The 22,565-nt window shown below is 42.8% G+C and overlaps 4 protein-coding genes across 5 annotated transcripts; 1 reads left to right on the top strand and 3 right to left on the bottom strand.

The window, feature by feature from the left end:
* Positions 1-357: 357 nt before the first annotated feature.
* Positions 358-4,547, bottom strand: LOC130535415 (solute carrier family 35 member F2-like). Its single transcript, XM_057050423.1, has 8 exons — positions 4,375-4,547; positions 3,451-3,626; positions 3,123-3,250; positions 2,885-3,044; positions 2,489-2,645; positions 2,334-2,386; positions 1,737-1,891; positions 358-1,033 (listed from the first exon to the last, which is right to left on the bottom strand). Exons 1-8 carry the CDS (start codon positions 4,482-4,484, stop codon positions 782-784), a joined length of 1,191 nt encoding a protein of 396 aa, XP_056906403.1. The 5' UTR covers positions 4,485-4,547; the 3' UTR covers positions 358-781.
* A 472-nt stretch (positions 4,548-5,019) lies between these two features.
* On the bottom strand, positions 5,020-8,176 carry LOC130535414 (uncharacterized). Of its 2 annotated transcripts, none has more exons than XM_057050421.1 (4): positions 8,045-8,176; positions 7,464-7,618; positions 6,998-7,382; positions 5,020-6,656 (listed from the first exon to the last, which is right to left on the bottom strand). In XM_057050421.1, the coding sequence occupies exons 1-4, from the start codon at positions 8,095-8,097 to the stop codon at positions 5,672-5,674; spliced, it is 1,578 nt and encodes a 525-aa protein (XP_056906401.1). In that variant the 5' UTR covers positions 8,098-8,176; the 3' UTR covers positions 5,020-5,671. The 2 variants fall into 2 exon arrangements, with proteins under 2 accessions (XP_056906401.1, XP_056906402.1); XM_057050422.1 differs by having other exon boundaries at positions 7,464-7,583; positions 8,045-8,174.
* A 2,071-nt stretch (positions 8,177-10,247) lies between these two features.
* On the top strand, positions 10,248-22,267 carry capn5a (calpain 5a). The gene is made up of 13 exons (XM_057049898.1): positions 10,248-10,391; positions 11,836-11,995; positions 13,269-13,400; positions 17,295-17,497; positions 17,648-17,840; positions 17,926-18,119; positions 18,497-18,574; positions 19,050-19,245; positions 19,331-19,453; positions 19,730-19,926; positions 20,046-20,167; positions 20,370-20,506; positions 20,581-22,267. Exons 2-13 carry the CDS (start codon positions 11,840-11,842, stop codon positions 20,755-20,757), a joined length of 1,908 nt encoding a protein of 635 aa, XP_056905878.1. The 5' UTR covers positions 10,248-10,391; positions 11,836-11,839; the 3' UTR covers positions 20,758-22,267.
* ompa (olfactory marker protein a) lies at positions 15,193-16,324 on the bottom strand. The gene is made up of 2 exons (XM_057049899.1): positions 16,159-16,324; positions 15,193-15,748 (listed from the first exon to the last, which is right to left on the bottom strand). Exons 1-2 carry the CDS (start codon positions 16,225-16,227, stop codon positions 15,320-15,322), a joined length of 498 nt encoding a protein of 165 aa, XP_056905879.1. The 5' UTR covers positions 16,228-16,324; the 3' UTR covers positions 15,193-15,319.
* Positions 22,268-22,565: the final 298 nt, after the last annotated feature.

Below are 22,565 nucleotides of genomic sequence, written 5' to 3'. Positions count from 1 at the left end.
GAATTATCAGTATAGTTTAACATACTAGCTAATTGTCAATGTATGATATAGGGAGTCAAGTCTTTCAGTCTTCATTGAAATTAATGTGAAGTTAAATATCCTGTAATGTCTGCATCTGTTTCTCAGTGAGCAGTTTCACTTCAGCTTTCCTCAGCGATGTAAAGAAAAAAAATTAGACCTGGATAAATTTGCTTTGAGCAAAAGCCTTTAATTAATGGCCATCGGAGAATTTATGGTGGTTGTGAGCGTTCTTTTTTTGTGTTATCCACCTTCTCAACAATCATGGAGATGCAAGAGCAACAGAAGGAAATCTCTTTAAACTCAAACCATAGACGGAAACAAACAGCCATCAAGTCAGTGGATTTCACCACTTTCAGCTTCAGTATTTTTATTTTCAACATTTCAAAAGAAAAATCCTACAAAATTTAGAGTGATGAGTATTGGGCTTTGAGGGACACCACAGAAGAGCTGAGCCAAACCTTTAAGTTCTAATACAGTCAGTTCTTTTATTCTCTGTAATTTTTTATAATCTTGCTCAAATTTTGTAACTGGATTTGATTTAAAAAGTAAAACAGGTTTCATTTGAAAAGAACGTCTGATGCAAAAGGGCACATTTGTGAAAGAGTGAATGAAAACTGGCAGTAAAGTAAACTCTTTACTCTTCTGTGTAATATGTGCTGATATCTAAAAGAGGAAGATATTGTAGAAATATGCATGACCTATCGGCATGTTTATGTGCCATACGCATTTACATCAAGAGTCCATACATTCACACAGGCATTCACATTCTAGTGCTGCACACCACTGCACCAGTGTTGCTTCCTCTGTGGCTCCATTGGTGATAGTGCTGTATTTTATCACCCTCCTCATCCTCAGCAGTAATCCTTACATTTGTTTCTTGCATGGAGTCACAATAGTAGCCTTCCTCAAAAAGGTTTGCGGATGTGGACGCGGCAGTGGGTGCTGGCACGGCATTAAAGGCGATGAAGCCAATAAGGATGACTACCAGGGAAACCAGGTACAGTGCTGAGAACTGAAAAGGACATAAAATATATAGGTAAAAATCAATAAACAGCTTTGACTTTATCAGTCACTAAGAGGCAAATCATTGTTTTTCATCGCCTGCTTGTGAGATGCACTTTCTTTAACCTCCACCAAGGAGATTGTGACATCTGGGGCTTATCTGACTGACTGTGAACAAAATAACTTAAATAGCCATCAACAGATTTTAATTAAATTTTTGGGAAATGTTGATAATGGGCCAAGGAACAGATGATTAAATTTTGGTGACATTCTGGACTCCCTCTGGAAGTTGACCTTTGATCTTTCAAATATCAAAGCCAAGGCTCACAGGTCATATAAACCCGAACATGCAGATGTGTTGAGTCACATGCCTCGGAAAATTAACCTTTGACCATCTTTATTGCACATTAACGCAGTTGGGTCACCGTAACATTGTCGATTGTTGCGAGTAAAACAGTGTGTGTTAGAAAGCTACAACAGGAATATTCTGACACCTCAAACAACAGCAAGAATCTAAACCATTTTCAAGTTGAAATTAGTGTAAAATGGGCAAATTCATTATCATATACATTCTCTTGGTTTAAATAAGGCCTATAATGGGTGGATAAAATGTAAATATTGCAATATTTGCCATCCCTTGAGGTGTATATCAGGTGTCTTGTCACTTCAATATCAGTGTGCGCGTGCATGTGTTGTGTTTCTACTGTACTTACATTATACTGAAAGAGGAAGATTCCACAGAAGAGGCTGAAAAGGTCAGCGGTGAGCAGGGAGAGGTTGACGGAGGTGGCGCTGCTCAGTTTCACCACGATGGGCATGCAGCTGTACAGGCCGTACATGCACAGTGCGAAGGCAGAGAACAGCAGGCCTGATGGCAGAGAGACAGTGGTCAGTACATCTCTGCCTTCTTCTGCATCACCAACACATCTGACACAGGAGCAGACAGAGAATTCAGTTATTAAATAACTTCCCATCACCTCCAAACTGTTTCAGCAGACTACATGAGTAGACTACAAATGTCAGGCAGAATTCTACCATGTGGATTTACATGTTAAGCCAATAATGTGGGACTTTTAGAGTAACTTGTTCAAAAAAAGCTTGCTTGTGTAACTAAAGTAGTCATTTATTTTATGTAACGCACCAGCTGATGATGGGAACAGTTGTAAGTCCTAGTCGTTATTAGAAGTAGAGTTATTTTATAGTCACGTGAGGAGCCCAGATTCAGTCTGGATTTAGAGATTAAGATCAATTTATAGATTTTGTGTCAAAATCTCGTCGTTCATTTGTTTATGCTGAAGAAGCGCACTGACCCACTTGCCAGCTCCACTGGATGGCAGCTATTTCATTTCTCTCCAGAATCACCCTGGAAATAAAAACCTCAGATGATCAGTTAAAAGACCTAAAAGCTATTTAATACAAAAACGTTGAACACATGAAACTGTATCAGTCGAGTCCACACACTCACATTTGTATGGCGCTGATGATGGTGGCGAACAGGCCGACCATGCCCAGGAACTCCACTCTGCTCAGGTTCTTTACAGTGTACTCCTGACACACATTGGAGACAGCATACAGAGCTGCGCTGATCAGAACCAGGCAGTCACCCAACAGAATATTTGCAGCTGCAGAGGGAAGAGAAATATCAACACTTAATAATACTTCCAACTGCTCTAATCATCTGCATGTCACACTCTGGCTCTCCTTTAACTGAGGAATCCTTATATATTAATGTCTATTCACAAAATTCTGTGATATTCCTCATAGAGGCAGATGTAAAACTTTACATTCTGATTATTCACTTTGGACAATTAGCTGTAAAACAGCACAGAATGCTAAACTAACAGTTAACAGGAGTTCTTACTGGATCCCTGATCCCGACCAGCCAGGAGATCAGCCCCCACCATGGCCCCCACGCCGAGAAGACAGATGCCGACCGCTACGTAGTGCACCAGCTTGTAACGAGTCTTCAAAACCCACCAGGACAGCAGCATCAGGACCGGGATCACAAAACAGTCAAGCAGCTGGAAAGACGAGTGTTCACATAGAAATTAAAACACGCCGATACAGCAACAAGGGGGATAAATTTAAACTTCACCCACTTGTACACTCGTGATGGTGGTGTACTGGTAAGCTTTAACCACAGCGTAGTTGGCCTCCACATCCACCAGTCCCAGCACAGCGTACTTCCACCAGCGTTTCTTCAGAATCTGTAAAAGACTGTCATCCCCTGTGGTTTAAAGGAGACCCCCGAGCTTCAGTTTGCTTGTTTGGATGAAGTTTGATGGGAATATTGTGTTATTTAAAAAAAAATGTAATGAGCTGCAATTGATTGGTGATTTTAAACCACATTTGACTGATTTATCAAGAATAAACATCATCATTATTCTAAGGGACCTCTGCGTTGATGGCTCCCTGTGTTGGACCCACCTCTCCTGCAGAGCAGCATGGTGGTGTAGGTGACACACAGCAGGCTGTAGTTACAGAAACTCTGCAGCATGGGAGTGTTCACATGGAAGCTGCTGGCCAGGTACTGAGAGGTGAGGGCTGTCCCACAGATGAACCCGGCCAGGCCCTGACCCATGGCCAGTGTCTTAGCCAGCTGCCTTAGAGAGAGAGAGGACACCATGGTCAACTATTACCTTCAAAGTATTTTGAGTATTTTTCAGTGGCAGAGAAGAACACACTTCAGAGAGCTCTGAAGTGGACGAGGATGCATCTTGGGAGTGGGTGAGGAGCTTAACAAGGAAAATGGAGGACAGTAACTCTCTGTCAACAACTGAGCCTTACTTTCACCATTATTATTATTATCATTATTATTATTTCATGTTTTTTACATCACCGAGAACCAGACGTGGATGTCAAAACGTGTTTAACATCACATTAACCTCAGTGAAAGCTGAAAGAGTTGACATTATTAAAAACGGTGGCTGTGTGAAGTTTATTAAATACCTTTTGTAATCATAAGTTCCCATATGCTACCACTCCAGTGTCTACATGCACTTGTACAGTATAAATACAAGATTGGTTTGATGTTCAGCTTAAGTAATTATAGGAAGAATATCTCTCTATCTCTCAAATCTTTCAAAATAAAAAGGAGAATTCTGCCTCAGAACTCAGATCTTGTGGTCAGGATCATCTTGGAGATGGCTTTTCTGATTCTGATCAGTAATAACAGAACCTTTTATTCATGGAGGATGTAAAATTCTCACTGTTACATAAGTTTATTTGCAAAGTTGAATAAATTGAGAATATTTTCATCCAATATACTGTATGTCCAAGAGAAAGGCTTCAACGTTACAGTAAAAAGCCATGAGGCACATGCTGTATGCTCCTCTCCTGCGCTGTACTCACCACGTGAAAACATTCTGTGGCCTAAATGTCCTGATCCTCTCCATGAGTCCACTCAGACCGGTCTGAGAACTGGTGTCCGTGAAGGCCTCATCGCATTGTTTCATATCCATGTCGCGGCACCAGTGATGGAGAAAACCTCTCGGAGCTTGAACCGTTCGGAGTGTCTTGACTTTCACTAACTGTCACATGGCTGAATGATTAACTGAGTGAGAGAGCAAAGATTACACCCTCCCTTATCTGTGTGATGGTGTAGAATCCTGTTTTCAACACAGCCAGATAAGACCTGATGATGACTGATGCGTTCAAGAAGTTATTCTCTTTACTGTGGCTGAATAGCTAACTCAAACCCTTTCATCATTTCTTTATTTTCACCGAGGAGGCGTCGCTTCATTTGAAATATAATATAATACAGCCTCATTTGTTAACTGATTGATCATTGTGAGGTGTAACAAAGTAAACACGATAACATGATGTTATTAGAGTACAGAGCGTTAAAGAAAGTTAAACCAGGCAATTCCTTCAGGGATCCTCTGTTTACATTTTAGTACATTAATTATTACCTCGGCAGATTTTTCCTGTATTAAACATCATATCGGCTTTTTGAGTCTGATAATCAGAAGAATTATGGATTCACTAATAAAAATGATATTCTTATTCAATTTCCTTTAATCATTGTAAGCAAAATGACCTGCATGTGTGAGATTATCCATCCTGTTAGTGGAAATTGGCGCCATTTTGTTGGGCTTTATTACAAACAAAATTATCAACAATTAGGGGGCTTCCTAAAATGTGAAAAACCATCATGATTATCAGCACGAGATATGATCTGGTGGTACATTTCTACAAACAGTGAAATTTATGGAGCTACTGTAAATGTGTTACAGCCGGGAGCCATAAACACTACAGGAATTTCTGCTTATTCCTGAAAAAAAAAAAAAAAGAAACTTTTTTCTGTAACAGTCGAGTTAAACTGCCAACATGAAAAAAAAACCAGACGACACATCACTACATGTTTGTAGAAAGTGACGTAACTGACCATACACATACACATATACATGGATACAACGATGACCATCAAATCCTTCAAATTTTCCACCTTCTGGTTATCAAAATTATTGGGAGCAATGGAAGAAATGGCGAATTTGACAACACATTTCTCTGTTTAGGATCCACGTCATCTTGTGTTTTAGACATTAAAGAAATGATGCCTCATTTACCCGTAGGGAAGGTTTTTGTGACAGAAGCGAAAAATTGCCATTAACTGGTTACGTTTGGTTCCTACGGCAGCCCAGAACGCTCATATCTCCATCTGGAAGTGTGAGCTCTCCTCCCTCTCCGTGTCTCTGGTGTCCAGTGGCCCCGCTGAGGCCGCAGCCATAATGGCGCTGAGGCGTGTCAGAGAGATGGAGCGCTGCTGCAGCCTGGGGGCGGGGCCTGGCTCCTCAGCGGGGGGCTGTGGAACGTGGCTGTATCGCTGGCCCTCATCATCATACTGGTACAGGCGAATGACGCGGCTGGGACGAGCTGGGCGAGGGGCCGCTGGGCGCGGTGGTTGTTCTGGGGCTGGACTCTCCTCTTCTTCACTGTCTTTCTTTCCATCATACTCTCTCCGCCTGTCCTCCTCATCCCTAGTTCCATCTGTTCCTTTGTCTTCCTCCCATTTGCTCCTCACAGCTTCTCCTTCCTTGCTTCTATCTTCCTGGTCCCCATTCTCTTCTTTTTTCTTCTCTTTACCCTCTTTTTTGACTGGCTCCTGTCTTTCTTCATTTGTTGTTGTCTCATCATATCCATCTACAGAATCGAACTCTGTCTCTTTATCGCAGCCTTTAGACAATCCCTCCAGAGCTCCACCTTCCTCCTCCTCTTCTCTCTCCTCTTCAAACCATAGTTTCCTTCCTTTATCTTCTGCCAGATGTGTTCTGCCCTCCCCGTCCTCTTCCTTGTCTTTCACCTTTGTCTCACCATTAAACTCTTGGACACTTGTTTTTACTGAACTTCTTCTCTTTTCTTCCTCTTCCTCCCCCTCCCCCTCCTTTGTAGGCCCCTCACACCCCTTCAGATCATTTGTGATTTCTCGCTCATCCTGTCGTTTCTCTCGGAAACTCCTCTGAGGTTTGGCCGGTGGGAGTGAGGCGGTCGATGAGGTCATTGTCTCTGCCTGTTCTATGTCCACAGCATGGTTGTTGATCACGGGGGACAGTGTTGTCATGGAAACCTCAGAGGCGTGGTCAGGCACATCATTTTCTGGTGATCTCAGCCTTGCAATGAGGGCCCCTAAACACCTGCAAGGAAATAATTTAGGGAAAAAATACAAAATATGGCGTTCTTAGTGGACAATAGTCTATCATGCATCTCTGCAAATGCTTCTGCATGTTTCACTGGCAAAGAGTAGTTATTTTAATAACCACATCAACCCTCTTTGACTTCTTTAGAAGTCAGAAAAAGGCTTCAAAATACATTGGAAACACATCAAGAGCCTCTTACACAGCTGCTGCACAACCATGCTGCTTAGATATCTGACATATTAATGCTTTTTTTTAAATTAGGATGATATCATAGTCATAATATAATTGTTTGATTTAAAAAAGGGGGATGATTTGAATACTAAGGCTCTTGCACCCACCTGAGGACCTGGTTCCTGCACAGAGCACCAGCACTGAAGCCTACAACAAAGGTCAGCAGCACTGATCCCACCACAGCTCCCGTGAAATGCCCATCTGAAACACCCCCCTGCCTCTCTGTTAGAGACCCCACGTCTTTCCTGGACCTCGTGGCAACGTAGCCGCTGGGCTGGTTACATCTGCCGGACTCCTGACTCACGTGGAGCTCATGTGGCCACAGTGTAATACCATCCTTGTGCTGTAGGAGGCAGTAGTACAGACCACTGTGGACCCTACTGATGTTGGGGAGGACCAGGTTGCCCTCATGTTGCACATACACTGGGCCCAGTTCACTGTGTAGCCCAGGATGAAGGTCTCCAAAGGGGGTGTGCCAGTACTGCACCAGACCTGTAAGTCACCATCAGACGTGTTGGATATGTTGGATATGTCGTAAACAGACGTAAGTTAAGTTGGAGGCATTTTACTGACCCGCCATATTTCCATCACCACACTGTAAAGTCACCTTTGCTTTGCACTGAGCTTCCACCTGGCAAATCGGTGCCACGGCAACGATCGCTCTGTTCGGACTGACCAAGCTGGACAGAAATGCTGTGAATATTAACCAGCAGGTTAACATTCTGAACCTGCCAGAAATACGAGGGCGGTGGGTTTTCACAGTGCACAGCAATGTTGTGACAGCCAAATTCACATAAATGCGTAAAAATAAAAACATCTAGTAGTACATACAATATATAATGTAGAGCTCATAGCCCCAAAAGTTGCAGCATGGGGGAGTATTTATCAGCTGTTGTCGCTATAACAACAATTTGATTGCTATTTTAAAAGTCTTGAAACGACAGAAAAGGAACTTTGAGCTTGTGAAGGTCTTTGGCTTCACTTTTCACTCAGAACAGCTGCATCACAAAGTCAGTAAAGATGCCAAAGATGCTTTAACATGAGCCAAAACAAACAAATTGGTCAGAGCATTCCATTCATGATTTATGGTCAAACAGCTGACATTTGGCAGATATACTGGCTGCATCTGTGCTGTCTAGGTGTGTGATATTTACCTGGGATGTTCGTAGAAAAGGTCTTCTGCATGCAAACTGTTCCCTTTTCTCATCGGATGTGAAAAAGTGTAAAGTGCACTTTCTCACATGACGCAGCGGCTCTTAGCTCATCTGACAATGTTAAAGATTAATAGCTTCACAGGAGCAGTTGTTTTATACAGCCCTTTGGATTGACATCATATTGACATTTTGACAAATGATTGAAGCTGTTTAGATGGAAGAGATCCTACAGGGCGATGAAGACAGGACCATCACCAGGCCTGGACTACCGCTGGACGGAAGTGTCACCGCCAGAGAGATGCTTGTGTCAGTAAAATCCCAAAGTCAAAGAAGGCTGAGAGACTACTTGCCAAAATCACCAAGTTGCTTTATGAATGATTTCCAACAACAATACATGATCAGAAAGGATCTATTGTGATTGTCTAATGATTGATTTAATTCCTGTTCTGAATATGGAATAAATCAGAAATGTTACAAAATATCCTAAACAGTAGAATAATCGAAATCTAATTTAAATATCAACCAGCAGGGGGCGTGCTGTGGAGGCTCCGCATGGCGACACAAAGTCGTTAAGACGCTTTAATTGCACTTCTGCTTCTCCGGTTTAACATACTGTATGTGAATTCCTTTCATGCCTTTTGAATGTGAGGTTTTTAATCATCAGTCACTGACCCTTTTCCTCCTGATTAAGGTGTACAGATTCTTGTCTGTTATTGATAAATCGAAACTGGAACTTTGAGCAACCTTGAGTGTCAGCAAAGTCCAAATCCAAAATATAAATCTCCAGAAGCAGATTTTTTTTCCAATTTTATTTCCACATCACACAGATGTCGCTCAACCTCTGTTTGAGAAAATGTTTTGTTTTCCATGAATTACAGGGATCTGTTAAGATGTCAGAATGTAAAGTTAGTTTGTGATTTGAACGGATTGCAGGGGGTTATTGTAAACTGCCACTGTAATTCAGGACGTGTCCAGCTGGGGGCGCGTGTATAATTACACAAGTAATAGAAGAAAAAATGATAAATAAAGTCAGCTAAGGCTAAAAAGAATATGAAATTGCTTTTTAAATTTTGTGCATTTAAAGTAATTATTGGTAATGTGTACCTTCTGTAATCAAAAAGTAGATGGTTTGGTCAATTTATATTCTATTAACTTGCGCGTGAGAACAATTTCAGGTTAATTAACTTGCTGTGAATACATTCGGCCAGCAGGGGGAGGTGTTGCAAAGTTCGTGTCAAATAAATAAAATCCAGAGTAGTGAATTTAAAAACTGAGCCGTCATAAATATTAAACAAAAACGGAATCATTCCGAGATTTACTCATAACACATGATCGTTTAGTAGAGAAGTTTGATGCAAGACAATGTTTTGTGCACAATTGTGCCTCCATCTTTTCTTTTCTTTTTACAGACTTCACTTTATTTTTATTATCATTTCAGAGAATAATGGACTGATATTAGCTTTGGATTAGCTTTAGTTTTGCTGTTTCTGTTTCATGGAGTTCTGTTGCTCTGGAAGTTGCCACATTAGCAGTGGTTGAAAAAGGCCATCTCTCCAAAGCCATGGGGGCCCTGTTTTAACAAATAAAGCTCACCATCCTGGGAGCACAATCGAGGTCAATGCAGGGTGCGTCCAAAGCAGTCCTGGTATTTTGACTTCACAAACAGAACATGCATAACAGCTGATTGTTGAAAGGACCAGACCTCACCTCTTATTTAACCAATGGGTGTGTTTCAGTTTTGTGAGATGCAATTAAGATATCTGTATTGGGCAGTTGTCAAGGTTCCAGGTGAAAACGTGGGCAGATCGACCTAGATGGAATCAGGAAAGAACAGAAAGAAAGAAAGCTTGTGGCGGGAGCAAAATGTGTGGTTTAATGTTTGGTGTGTTTGCCTTATTGGTGTTTTGTTTACTTGCTTTTCCTCATCTGTGATTGTCCCGTCTTCCTCGGGGTCTCAACCTACCTTGTTTCCACCCAGAGATCAGTTCTCCTTCAGCGGGTCTGTTTACACACAAACACATCAACTCCCTTCTTTTGCTTAACTTGATTGTGGAATTATTATTTATTTGTTCATTTTACCACAGTTTGACACGAGCTTATGAAGTGATCACAAATCTGGAGACTGAAAAGCCATTTATTAACTCTAACTGGAGTTTTTGGAGATGCATCCTCTCTCCGCCTCCTCTGAAAACAGAAACACACTTGTGGCTGATGGAAGTTCTGGGATGTTCTCACAGAAGGACGGAAGCAGCCACCAGGAGACCTGGTAGAAGCCGCGATCTGAGCCTCCGGGACTCAAACCTGCGACATAAGAACCTCAGAGCCCAGACTGCAAATAAACCTCCAGGTAAACTTCTATTTATTCCATTATTTCCTCCTTAAATGGCTCAGCTTGTTTAAATGTTTTCAAACGAAAAGTTAAACCAGTTCACGTGAACATGATACAATTTACAACATCAAACCGTCGTTCGACAAATAAAATCACTTCTCGAGTGAAAATGTATGGGGGGAAAACACGACAAGGCGACCATTAATCTAAAAATATTTGTAATAATAATCACAAGATTGTGGTTTCTTTTTGTCGTCTTCATTTAAAAAATGTGAAAACATTCAAGACGCTTCCGCTCAGGACCTTCAACTTAAAAGTATGCCGAAAAAGTTCAAGAAAAATGACATTTTTACGCGTAGTTGTTTCTTTCCAACTCAAAGGTTGACAAGGGTGACTTTAATTAAATGCGTTTACTGCCTGGAAAATGAAAATGCTAATTTGTAGATTTATACTGAGTGGGCTTCCAGGATGTCGCTACGTTTATTTTGAAAACGGTACGTAAGTTCCGGTGTGGTGCGTACAAAACGTCAATAGCTTTACACAGCGTGAACTAGACCAAAATCTGGAAAACTTGTCTTTACAATAGGTTTGAATTAAGGTTGTAAGTACTGTCGCCACGTCATCTGAAAGTAGCGCACATATATTTATGACAGACTTCACGTCCTTTTTTAAATGTACGTCTGTTGGCCGCTCACATGTGACCACACCCACGCGCGGCTGCTCCAGCCTGCGTGTCTGTTGATAAAAATGCATGTTTACGACTCAATTCGATGGTTTTACTCCCCTGGAGAGTTGCGTTTGAGGAAAAAGTGCACTCGGGGGCATGAAGACCGCATAATCTTTACTAAATCTTGACTAAAATAAAGTGCAGACCTGATTCCGCAGGGTGTAAAGTTACGGTTTAAAAACACAATCTCACATTCTGCAGCCAGAGAGTTCAGCAAGTTCCCTTTTATGCATGTTGTATATGATAATGAAGCCGCACACACTGGCCTGTTCACTGTATGTGACCACTTGTAATTGACATTGATAGAATTACGAGCTGGGGAGTAATCTGATTAAAGGATTCGGTGCTGACCTGCAGTATGTGCGCATGTGCATACGATGCGTGATTCAACACAAAAATGAAATAAAACAGGTTTTTTTTAAGGGTTTAAATTAAGTAAACTAACCTCTATGTTGAAGTTTGGCTGGTTGTCATTGCGTATTTGCTTCTCAAATATCCATTTGTGTTTATTATCCTGTCACATGACCAGAGGAAACCATAACCTGTTTATATGGTGCACATCTCTGTGCGTGTATATGAGACACAATATGCGTTTCACAAATGCACAACATTGGCGTGTAGGTTTCAGCTCTGGCCTATTAATCCGTCCATCCATGTTATCCACGCATAAATGCAGCCGAGAGATGATGGAAGAATGTAAAAAGAGCATAAACAGCTCGCCGGTGTGGTCCTCAGGAGGATGGTGATTCCATACGAGGGCCAGTCGTTCTCCACGCTGAGGCGGCAGTGCCAGCAGACCGGGCGTTTGTTTGAGGATCCCCTGTTTCCAGCAGCAGATCAGTCTCTGTTCTACCAGAGCAACCGCATCGGCAGAGTCACCTGGAAAAGGCCCAAGGTGAGTAGAAACACCTGTGGACCCCTCCAACACTGCACAGCCCTTTAAAAGGGACACCGTAATAGTCCTGGCAACTTTAGCCACCCTTTGCCCTGAAGAAACGGGGATTGGGTCTGATTTTGGGTCTTATACTGTATTAGAAATCTTAAGAATTCACCGTTATTTATGGGAAAAACTGCTGCTAAATTCACATTCTCATGATCTCATTTAATCATTTTATGAATATAATGGGGCATCGTTGTGCATGTTTCCGTCTCTTTACTGCAGACGGGCATTAAATCCAGCACACACGCATGCTTTAGATTTCATAAACTAAAATAAGTAGGAATGAAACCCAATGAAGACTCAGATGAGGTAAAACTGGTTGTTTTTATAAACGATAATTTCATTCTAATGTACATTTTAAGCAGATTGGTTGGTTCATTTGCTGCTCTCAGAAGCACCAGGAAGACACAACAGGCGAAACCTGCTGCCCGTTATTGATCTGTTGAGTTATTTATTAATGAGACAACTTAAAAGGCTCAAATCCACTTTATTGATTTGTGGTGTAGGGGAGGAGGAAAGAATTCAGAAAGAGTTCTTGACTCATCTGTGGGAGGAATCTGATGGGTTTATCTGGGGTAAAATTAGTCACAGTTTAGTCACAGATCTTCTAAATATCTCAGTAATCGGGTAAAAAAAATGTTTAGACAAGTCAAAATTGGAGATGTGGTGTTTTTCAAATGCTCTGCCTTCCCTGGCAACGTGTTTGTGATGGAACTTCATGTCAAATTTAAAAAAGGGCATTCTGAACACGTAATCCCAGAATAATCCAAGTGTCTCCGTGAGCGATCTTTCATACAGTGTTTATTGTGAAATGCAAAAAACCAAATTCCTGCGGATTGGCGGACCACATGAATAACTGGAAAGTTACACAACAGCGAGTCCTGTTTTGATCACTCACTTCAGGGTAGATGGCCTGATATTTTAGCTTTTAATGTACACTTAACATCATTTACAAAAAGAAGTCGTTGAAATGATTGTGAATTTATGTTATTTTTCAGATAAAAGTGAGCTCATGTGGTTAGTGCTCCAGCTGGGTGTGTGAGCCACTGGTTTCTACCCACCCAGTCATTTGGCTGCCGGCCTGATGGGCTGCCTCTCATTTGCTCTGTGGTTTCCTTTGCTTCACTTATCTAGGATCCAATTCTACATCTTGCTCTGGGTTTTCCGGTCAAAAATTGTTGTAACTCATAACCGTGCAAGGAGAATGATGTCATCTCTGCTCTTTTAGGAGCTGTGCAGCGACCCTCACCTGTTCGTGGATGGTATCAGCGCGCATGACTTGCACCAAGGTCAGCTGGGGAACTGCTGGTTTGTGGCTGCCTGCTCCAGTCTGGCTTCCAGGGAGGCCCTGTGGCAAAAGGTGAACAACACATACACACACACACACACACACACACAAACAGGAGCCTCGTTTAACGTCATTTCTGCCTCACACTTTAGTTGATTCTGCTCTGTGAGCGCACAGTATTATAGTAGTACAAAACAGCAGCTCTATATGTATCAAGTAGGTCCTGTGTGAGTGTGTGTGTGTGTGTGTGTGTGTGTGTGTGTACTGGGTGTGTGTTTACCCAAGATTAACAATATGAGAACTGTAAATCTTGTTTCTTTTGCTCATTGCAACACACACACGTGCACGATCGCATGCAGACACCCTCGTGGTGAATGTGGTCTAGGACTCAGGATGTGTGTGTTCCATCTACACACACTCATATTGGGACATTTAGTACTACTCAAATATTTCCATTGGCTGTTTGCAGCCTCACTTTATTGATCCAAACTTTCCAACTCGTGTCTGCTGTCTACAACCTCCCCAAGTGTCACTGGATCTGTCTTCATGCGCATTTCTATATGATACAAATACAGTCGTCCGTGAGGGATTACTAATAAACCTTTTTATTGATGTTTTTTAATAAAGGCAGTTGGATGAGCTAATTTTAAACGTGTGTGTGCGTGCGTGTGTGTGTCCCTACTGATCATTACCTCGGTTCACCTGTGGGATCCCAGAGGATCTGCAGCTCTCTGTTTTCCATCAGCTGATGGGAAACTGGTGTCGGCCCAGTGGAGCAACCAGTTGCCTAACATGCACCAGCATTCCCCATTTTAAAACCTTTGTCACACCTCACGGGTGAGTTGGACTTTTGACCAAGAGGTTTTGTTTTCAGGACCTGTAGGAGCATTTTTGGGCCATACTGGTGTCCGGTCCTGCTGGTCCGGGTCTCCACAGTTTCAATTGAACCACCAGTTGAGGCTGTTCCAGCGCTCTCTTACTCCCAGTTAGAGCAAAAAGAGGAAAGTCAGTGTTTCAACAAAGCCTGAATATTGCATATTTGGGCTGCACTTCCAGAACAAATTGGGGGTCATTTGATTGCAGCTGTTGAGCATGAATGTGAAAAGTGAACCTGCAGGTCCTGAAAAACAATGAGTAGCTCAATCGGGTTGATGAGATGCACCAAAAACCTTCAAAAAAGCTCTTTGCAAAGTGTTTCTTTCTCCTTCTGGAAGTTAGTCAAAGCTTCAGTGCAACTTTTAAGGGGGAAACTAGTGGCAGCCTTTAAAAAAAAAAAACATTATATGACAATGTGGACACAATGTTTCCCTTTGAGGAAGGAGGAGCGTACCACGGGATCTAGATCAATTATTTTTGACAAAGGTTCTTCTTCTTCTCCTTCTTGGTGTACTTGTAAGGTCGTGGGGGAGACGCCATGAATCATCTGATCCTTGAAGGACATTTAATATCATATATTATACACTACCCCCCTCCTCCCACCTCTCCTCCCGTAGGGAAGCAAACCAGCACCCGTGACAACACGGACGGTTTCCTGTCAGGATTTAATAGAGCGATTGATTTTGTGTCAGGCCGATAGTCCTGCGTTGTGTGATGATTCGATACTCTGTGAGTTTAACGACTTTAGAAGCAAAGTTGACGTAGCGAAACAGCGTTGGCCTTTACAAAAGTTGCCGTTCTTGTCCCTGGGCGGGGTTTTCTTTTAGAACATAAAATCTGTCTTTGTCCTGGGCCTGAGAGCTTTGTGTTGTGGAACTTCTGCTCCGAAAAGTGCTGACGGGTCGTTCTGACGTGGCAGCGAAGTCGCAGCGACAACCGCTGAATCACACACGAGACCGTTACACGAAAAAAAGTGTCGGAAAGGAAATATTTGAAATGGTGGATCTCTTTTATTGTGCAAAAACCCTCCATTCAGCTCTAATGCAAGGTGGGACATGAAGCAGACTACTGTAGACCCTCACGGGAGACGACATTAACTATCAGAGAGTAAAGAGTCAGTCTGCCAAGAACTCCACCGAGCAGCTCAGGTTTGCCGCCTCCGCCCCATCCTTGAAGGCAAACAGAAAATACATGACCTTCCTGACTTTGGCGAGTTCGGCGATCCTTTCGCCGAACTCCTGCATGTCTGCCTCCAGCCATTTGAGCGGGGAATCTTCTGGGTCGTCGGCATTCCGCCAGAACGTCCCGATGGGCTCCAGCAGCTGCCGGGTCATCAGGTGGGTGAGGTCGGGGGTCCAGAGTTGGCAGATGCCGGTGATGGTGACGCGGCCGTAGCCGCCGAGTGAGAAGTACCACCGCGAGAATTTCAGCTTCTGGGTGGGGAAGTCCAGCCGATACACGGCTTCGTGCGGGAGGAGGAGGCGCTCGCCGTCCTGGCGCTTCTGTCCCGAACGCTGCAGAGACGACACCCGCAGGCGCATCATCTGTACGGGAACACATTAAAAGTAACGTAAAGAACATTTACCGCCGCTCTTGGTTGTTTTTTATTCATTAAAAAGTATAAAGTCACCATGGAGATTCATGCTTTTCTGTCTCATTGACTGTGTTGGCTGTGTTAGAGGTATTGATCATCAATGTGTTAATGGCGGGCCTCTGATTTGCCGCCATCCTGGCCACTGCTGCAAACAGTGGGGGGATTTTTAAACTTACTAAGAATTCTAATTTCACTCCAGATGATGTGTTTATACAGCAGCGTTGTAGGTAAAGCCGAAATAGTCAGAATATTGGCTTTTGTTAGCAAGTGACGGCAAAACGGGAGCAGAAAAATCTCCATTCTGCAAGTTAAATGTTGTCGTCAACACACGTGATGGGAGTGTCAAAGTGGAAGTCTCACCTCAGTTAGTGCCCGGTCTTCTTTAAACTCCAGCAGCGTGGCGTCTGAGCGAGCCTCGGCATCATCCATGTCCCGCTCTCAGGGTGTACTCCTGCGTTGATCAGAGGAAGGACGTGCTGCCTGCAGATGCTGCGATGAATTGAGCTCTGGTGGACTATGATGTGGAGTCCTCCCCTCTCTCCCTCTCTCTCCTCTCTGCTTTTTTTAGACCTGTATGTCATCCTCCTGTCTGTAGCAGCGTAACAGTCCGTCCCACACGTGCCCACAGGGAGCTTTGGTTTGGGACTCATTGATTACCATGAATGTTGGACGCATTCAGCCGGAAAGCCTCGTCGGCCAGACCGTCATTTCATCGCTCCGTCGACATCACGTTAGAACGTTCACCCTGGTTCTGAACCTACGACTTTCCGATAAAGATTCTTTCTTTATTAAAGCTTTATTCAAGGTGTTAAGGTGGCGGCGGATGTGTGAGTTTGCTAGGCAACGGGATACACGGATGACGTACAAAAGGGAACTTTGGGAGTTTCCTGAGGGCTTGTGGGGTTTATTTATATAACTTTCCTTATTCACGATCATTAGCTTCTCTCTCTATCGCTCTTACTGACTCAGTATCTCTGAGACGGACAGACAGGCGATGTCATTAATGTGCTGCCATTAGGGACTGGAACAGGATGTGAATGAATTCTCCTGTTAACGTGTCAGTTGTGCTCACTTAGTCATGCAAATTAAACATGTAGAAGAAGAAGGCTCCTTTATTAGTCCCACAGTGGGGTAATTACTGCTGCCACCCTCTATTTTGTTACACGCATGAACATAGAGTGAACACGTGCAGCCATGAAGGGAGAGGTGTCAGAGTGAGTAAGCTGCCCTCGACGGGCACTCTGGGCATTTTAGGGGATTAGTGCTTTGCTCAAGGACACTTCAGAAGGGCCCAAAATGTCCCAGCATGTCTCCTGCTCCAGTTGTACGTCAGCCACCAAGATTTTAACCAGAAACCTTCCAACTCAGCTCCACCCTCAAAGTAGGGAAATTAGGATCTGAATATATTTGTGGCTAAAATCCACTCTTGATATAAAACCCAAGTTTTGACAAAGCGGAGGCTCAATTAACTCTTGCATTTCCCTTTTACCCTACAGGTGATTCCTGACTGGAAGGACCAGGAGTGGGAAGAAAACAAACCCTATGCTGGCATTTTTCACTTCCGATTCTGGCGTTTTGGAGAGTGGGTGGACGTGGTGATCGATGACAGGCTGCCCACAGCTAATGGAAACCTCATCTACTGTCACTCCAATGATAGCAATGAGTTCTGGAGCGCCCTGGTGGAGAAGGCCTATGCAAAGTAAGACGTTCTGTATTGTTTGTCCACATTTTTGAGTTGAGCTGAGCTGCATTAAGCGCTGTTCTTTCAAAGTTTATATCCCAAAACGAACCCATATTGTAAAAGTGCGGTCGGTAGCTGACACACCTGCGTCTGCTGTGTGCTGTCTAGGATGTCTGGATGCTATGAGGCCCTGGATGGAGGCAACACTGCCGACGCTCTTGTGGATTTCACCGGCGGCGTGTCGGAGCCAATGGACTTAGTGGAGAGCGATTTCAAAGAAGATGGAGAGAAACGGAATGAGCTGTTTGAGAGGGTCCTGAAAATCCACAACAGAGGCGGCCTCATCAGCTGCTCGATCCGAGTGAGTTTTATCATTTCACGAAGAACAAAAAGCATATTTGGAGTCCCCTGGAGCCAGCTGAATACCACCCGCTGCCTCGTTTCAGGCAAGCAGTGCTGCAGAGATGGAGGCCAGGCTGGACTGTGGCCTGGTGAAAGGCCACGCCTATGCAGTGACCGACGTGCGCAGAGTGAGGCTGGGCCATGGCCTGATGGCTTACTTCAAGTCAGACAAACTTACCATGATCCGGATGAGGAACCCCTGGGGTCAGAGGGAGTGGAACGGAGCCTGGAGCGACGGGTAAAGCCTCATCAGATGCTCCAGGAGTAGCTATGATATTCAGCTGAGTCCACCTGCTGGACCACGAGACAAAGACCTGAAGCAAAAGAGATCATTGTTTTGGGACAAGCTGATGAGTCCAACATTGTCCACACTCTTTTCCCTTTAATGTCTTTTTGGTGTGATTTTTGGCAGCTGTTTTAAGCTGAACAAACAGATTAGTTGAGCTTTTTCTATTTTAGCTTGTTGACTGAAGGCAAACACCTTGATCAGTATATAACCTAAAAGAAAAATATTTTTGTTGCTACCCTGGCATCGAAACTGGATTTTTTTAAATCTCTTTTTTGAGAGAGCAGCCTAACGGACCAGTCTGTCTGTCTGTCTGTCTCTGTCTGCAGCTCTGAAGAATGGAAGAAAGTCAGTAAGAGTGAGCGAGAACGGATCGGAGTCACTGTGCAGGATGATGGAGAGTTCTGGTATGTTTATAAAATGTTGCTGTAAAGTAGTTGGGGTTATCTGAAAAAAAGTGGTTTATTTTTATTTGGTCTAAGTTGAGGCACAAGGAATGACATCACCCATGCGTTGCCTGATATGGCTAAAAATCAATAGTGGGAGACTTTTTCCCTTTCTGTCACGTTCATAATGTAAAAGACAAAGAAAAGCCTGCAGCAAAAGTTTAGGTACCACGCATAGATGGTTATGGGTGGGGGGGGTGGTGTCACGTACACTAAAAATCATTGGCTGCTACTGCCCCCTGGTGGCAGCAATCTGTATAGCAGGGTGGTAATCAAACGCCTCACATATTCTCAGACGGCCGAAATTGTTTGCAGCTCTAAGTTGCCAAAGTTAAACAGAACAATCGGGGAAATTTGCCTCAGATTCATTAAATTGGTGTCATTCTTTTTCTCTTTTCAGAATTTTTTTTTAAACTGAATTTTTCTCTTTCTGCAGGATGACGTTTGACGACTTTGTTGCTAACTTCACGGACCTCATCCTGTGCCGTCTCATCAACACGTCCTACCTGAGCGTCCATAAGACATGGGAGGAGGTCATGATGAGGGGCTCCTGGCGCCGCCACGACGACCCGCTTCTCAACCGAGCTGGAGGCTGCATCAACAACAGGAGCTCCTTCTTACAGAACCCACAGGTGTCATTTCACTTCTCATCTTCTCACCACAGCTCCTATGGGTGCAAATAAATATTTTAACTAAATATGTTTTTCTGTGTTGCAGTATATATTTGACGTGACCAAACCAGAGGACGAGGTTCTGATCTGTCTGCAGCAGAAAGACCGCAGAGCCACGCTGAGAGAGGGGCGAGGAGAGAACCTCGCTATAGGTTTTGACATCCATAAGGTTAATATCTTCTCTCTCTCTTAGTAAGAAAAATAATTTTAATTAGTTTTCACATGCAAGTGTATATTTGTCAGAATAGCTTGGACCCTGACAGGGAGCTTCGGTGCTGCCGGGCATATTTAATTTGTATGTTAAATATTTGCAGCAATGTAACCCATAGACCTTTTGAATATAGCATCATAATGGTTGTTTTTGTGGGTGTCTGAGGTGCCATTTATCAGCCATTTACTGGAGGCGGACATTGTCACCAAATTGCACTGGTTTCTCTGTATTCAGGTGGAGCTGAACCGGATCTACCGCATGCACGTCACCCAGCAGAAGGTTGGCGGGAGCGTCTACATCAACTCGAGATCGGTGTTCACTCGCATTGACCTGACGGAGGGGCGCTACGTCATCATACCCACAACCTTTGAGCCTGGCTTGGAGGGAGAATTCCTGCTGCGCGTCTTCACAGACGTGCCCTCTCACTGCAAGTACGCTTCCACAGGGTCGCTTTCAGTTTGTCCTGAGTCACTGGTCTGCAAGTTTCTCTTAAATCTGCTGCAACGTTGACACCAAAGCCACATTCGTGTCACCCTCCCCTCTCTTTTAGAGAGCTGACAGTAGACGAGCCTCCACAAACGTGCTGGTCTGGGTTGTGTGGATTTCCCTCTCTGGTTACTCAGGTCCATGTTCTAAAGGCCAATGGACTCGCAGGGCAGGACTCAGATGGAGGTACAGGCAACACTATCAACAAAGAATAATTAGATTTGGTTTCTCATAATTATTTTATATTAAACACTGGTTGGCCACAACATAAAATGGAAATAAAATAGAACTTCATAAACCCTCATAAGTTCTCTCTGAACCCTTTTGTGCTTTTTCTAACTGCTGCAGCACACCCTTCCTTATACTGACGTGACATCTTGTTTTCCAGCGTCAGATCCCTACGCTGTGATCTGTTGCGAAGGGGAGAAAGTTCGCTCTCCAGTCCATAAAAACACGCGCAGTCCAAACTTTGACACCAAGGGACTTTTCTATAGGAAGAAATCCAACCAGCCAGTCAGCATCAAGGTGTGTGTGTTTGTGTTTGTGTTGGCAGACCTCCATGTAACTTTTTTAAAAATTATTCCTCACTTTTCTTTTAGATCTACAATCACAACGCGCTGAAGGACTCCTTCCTGGGTCAGGTGACACTGCCTGCAGAGCCGGGTGAGTTCCAGCAAACGCTCCACCTGAGAGACAAGGGCGATCGGCGTGACAACGACCTCCCTGGAACCCTCTCCGTTGCCATAGTAACCAGCACGGTTCTCACCAACATTTGAACCAACTGGTCAGGGATGATTACAGTGTCCGTTGGGAGTATAAGAAAGGAAGGAAAACCTTAAAAAGATTATTTTAAAATGTAATAATTTCACCTTCAACAATACAAAATGCTGTTTCTTCCTTATGTGAGAGCAACACATGTATACTCAAGTATTTCAAATATGTCAAACCTCCATGACCCTTAATTTAGAGGCAAATTTTGTAATACTTTTACTAAACTACATTTATTTAGCAACTGCTGTTGGTAAATAGTATACAGCTTTCTTTCTATGTCAGAGCCAAACCCGTGACGTTGTTTTCCTGCATTTAAACTAGGTATTTCTTTAATCCCAGTACTGACGCGTCTTCTAAATTCTGATTTATGCTGAGTTGGATTTTAGATGGGATTTTTTGCCCCTTCATTTGTGATGATGGATTGGTCATAATTTGGGGATAAAATTTGAATTAATTTCGAAAAATTAGATTTCAACATGTTTGCTGGTATTTCTTTAATGTGCAACAACGTCAGGTCTTTTTTCAATGATAAATAAGAGTTTTACTTTGATATACACTTGAGATTACATCATACAAACATCAGTTATATATTTTTTCTGTCCATTCACTAATAAATGTATTCCTGTTTTAATACATTTTAATAGATATCTTTCAAACCTTAATCAACTATAGGGACTCATTTTCGACTTAGTAATTCGATGCGATATGAAAACAGGCAGATACCATTTGTAGATTTAACATAAATTCATTAATATTATTGAGATTTTCCCCTTCATACTCTAGAGAATGTTCCTGTATTTGTAAGCTTAAAATCGGGGGAGTGATATAACTTTTCAACACTAATATTTTAGACTTAACAGCCAACATCCATCAGAAATATCATGAACCTAAAGGCATTAATTTAAGTACATTAATAGAAACTTTGACAAATGTATTTATGTAGTTCCCATTGAAGTCAAACCTTCTGAACGGGAATCACCGCGGTGACCACCCTGCTTGATTGGGCAGCTTTCTTTGGAGTTTCAGTACAAGTTTACTAAATGATAGATTGACCACTAAACTGTGCCCTAGTGTTTTGTTTGGAGGGTTTAGGTTTTGGAATCTGAGTTTACACATCCAGCTATTCTGTGGAGATCAGAGGACATGAATAAAAGAGCAACTTAAGGAAACCTGATAGTCTGACTGTCTTTAGGGTCTGTTTACAGAATGATGTACAGTCATGGGTGAGACTGTGCTGCAAATGATATGAAGTAAATATTGTTTACAGTTCTATACATGACTTTTTAGTACTTATGAAGTGATGTACCTGAAATTTTATCATTTATTAATTGATCAAAGGTTCAGGAAACAGTTTACTTGGCATGCCTTTTTTTTAATCTAATTTTCTTTTTTTACTGTTTATTTTATCACCTCTATGTGTCTTCCATTAATTCTATAAAGCATTTTGTTTTGCCTTGTTGAAATGTGCTATACCAATGAAACATTTCAATCAATAAACCACTATTGGAGAAAGTAGTCTGTGCTGTTGGTGTGAAGTAGAGTATAAAGGTTGGCAGTGGTGATGATTATGCCCATGCCCCGTCTGTCTTTGAACATTTTAAAAGTTCAGTGATGCTTACTTTAGGTGTTTATGTGCTTAATGTTATTAAAACTCATAAGTGAATGAAATTATTAACCTCCATACAAATAAAATGCAGTTATTATATGCTTTCAAAAGCAGCTGTTTGTGCCAGCAATTGTCTGTCTGTTGGCCAAGCAGGGCATAAAGAGAAAGAAGAAACTTAACTGTTATTATTATTATTATTATTATTAT

This window comes from Takifugu flavidus, chromosome 12, assembly GCF_003711565.1.
Source record: "Takifugu flavidus isolate HTHZ2018 chromosome 12, ASM371156v2, whole genome shotgun sequence".
Taxonomy (NCBI): Eukaryota; Metazoa; Chordata; class Actinopteri; order Tetraodontiformes; family Tetraodontidae; genus Takifugu; species Takifugu flavidus.
The sequence above is the reverse complement of the archived record's forward strand: the minus strand, read 5'-3'. Positions and strand labels throughout refer to the sequence as shown.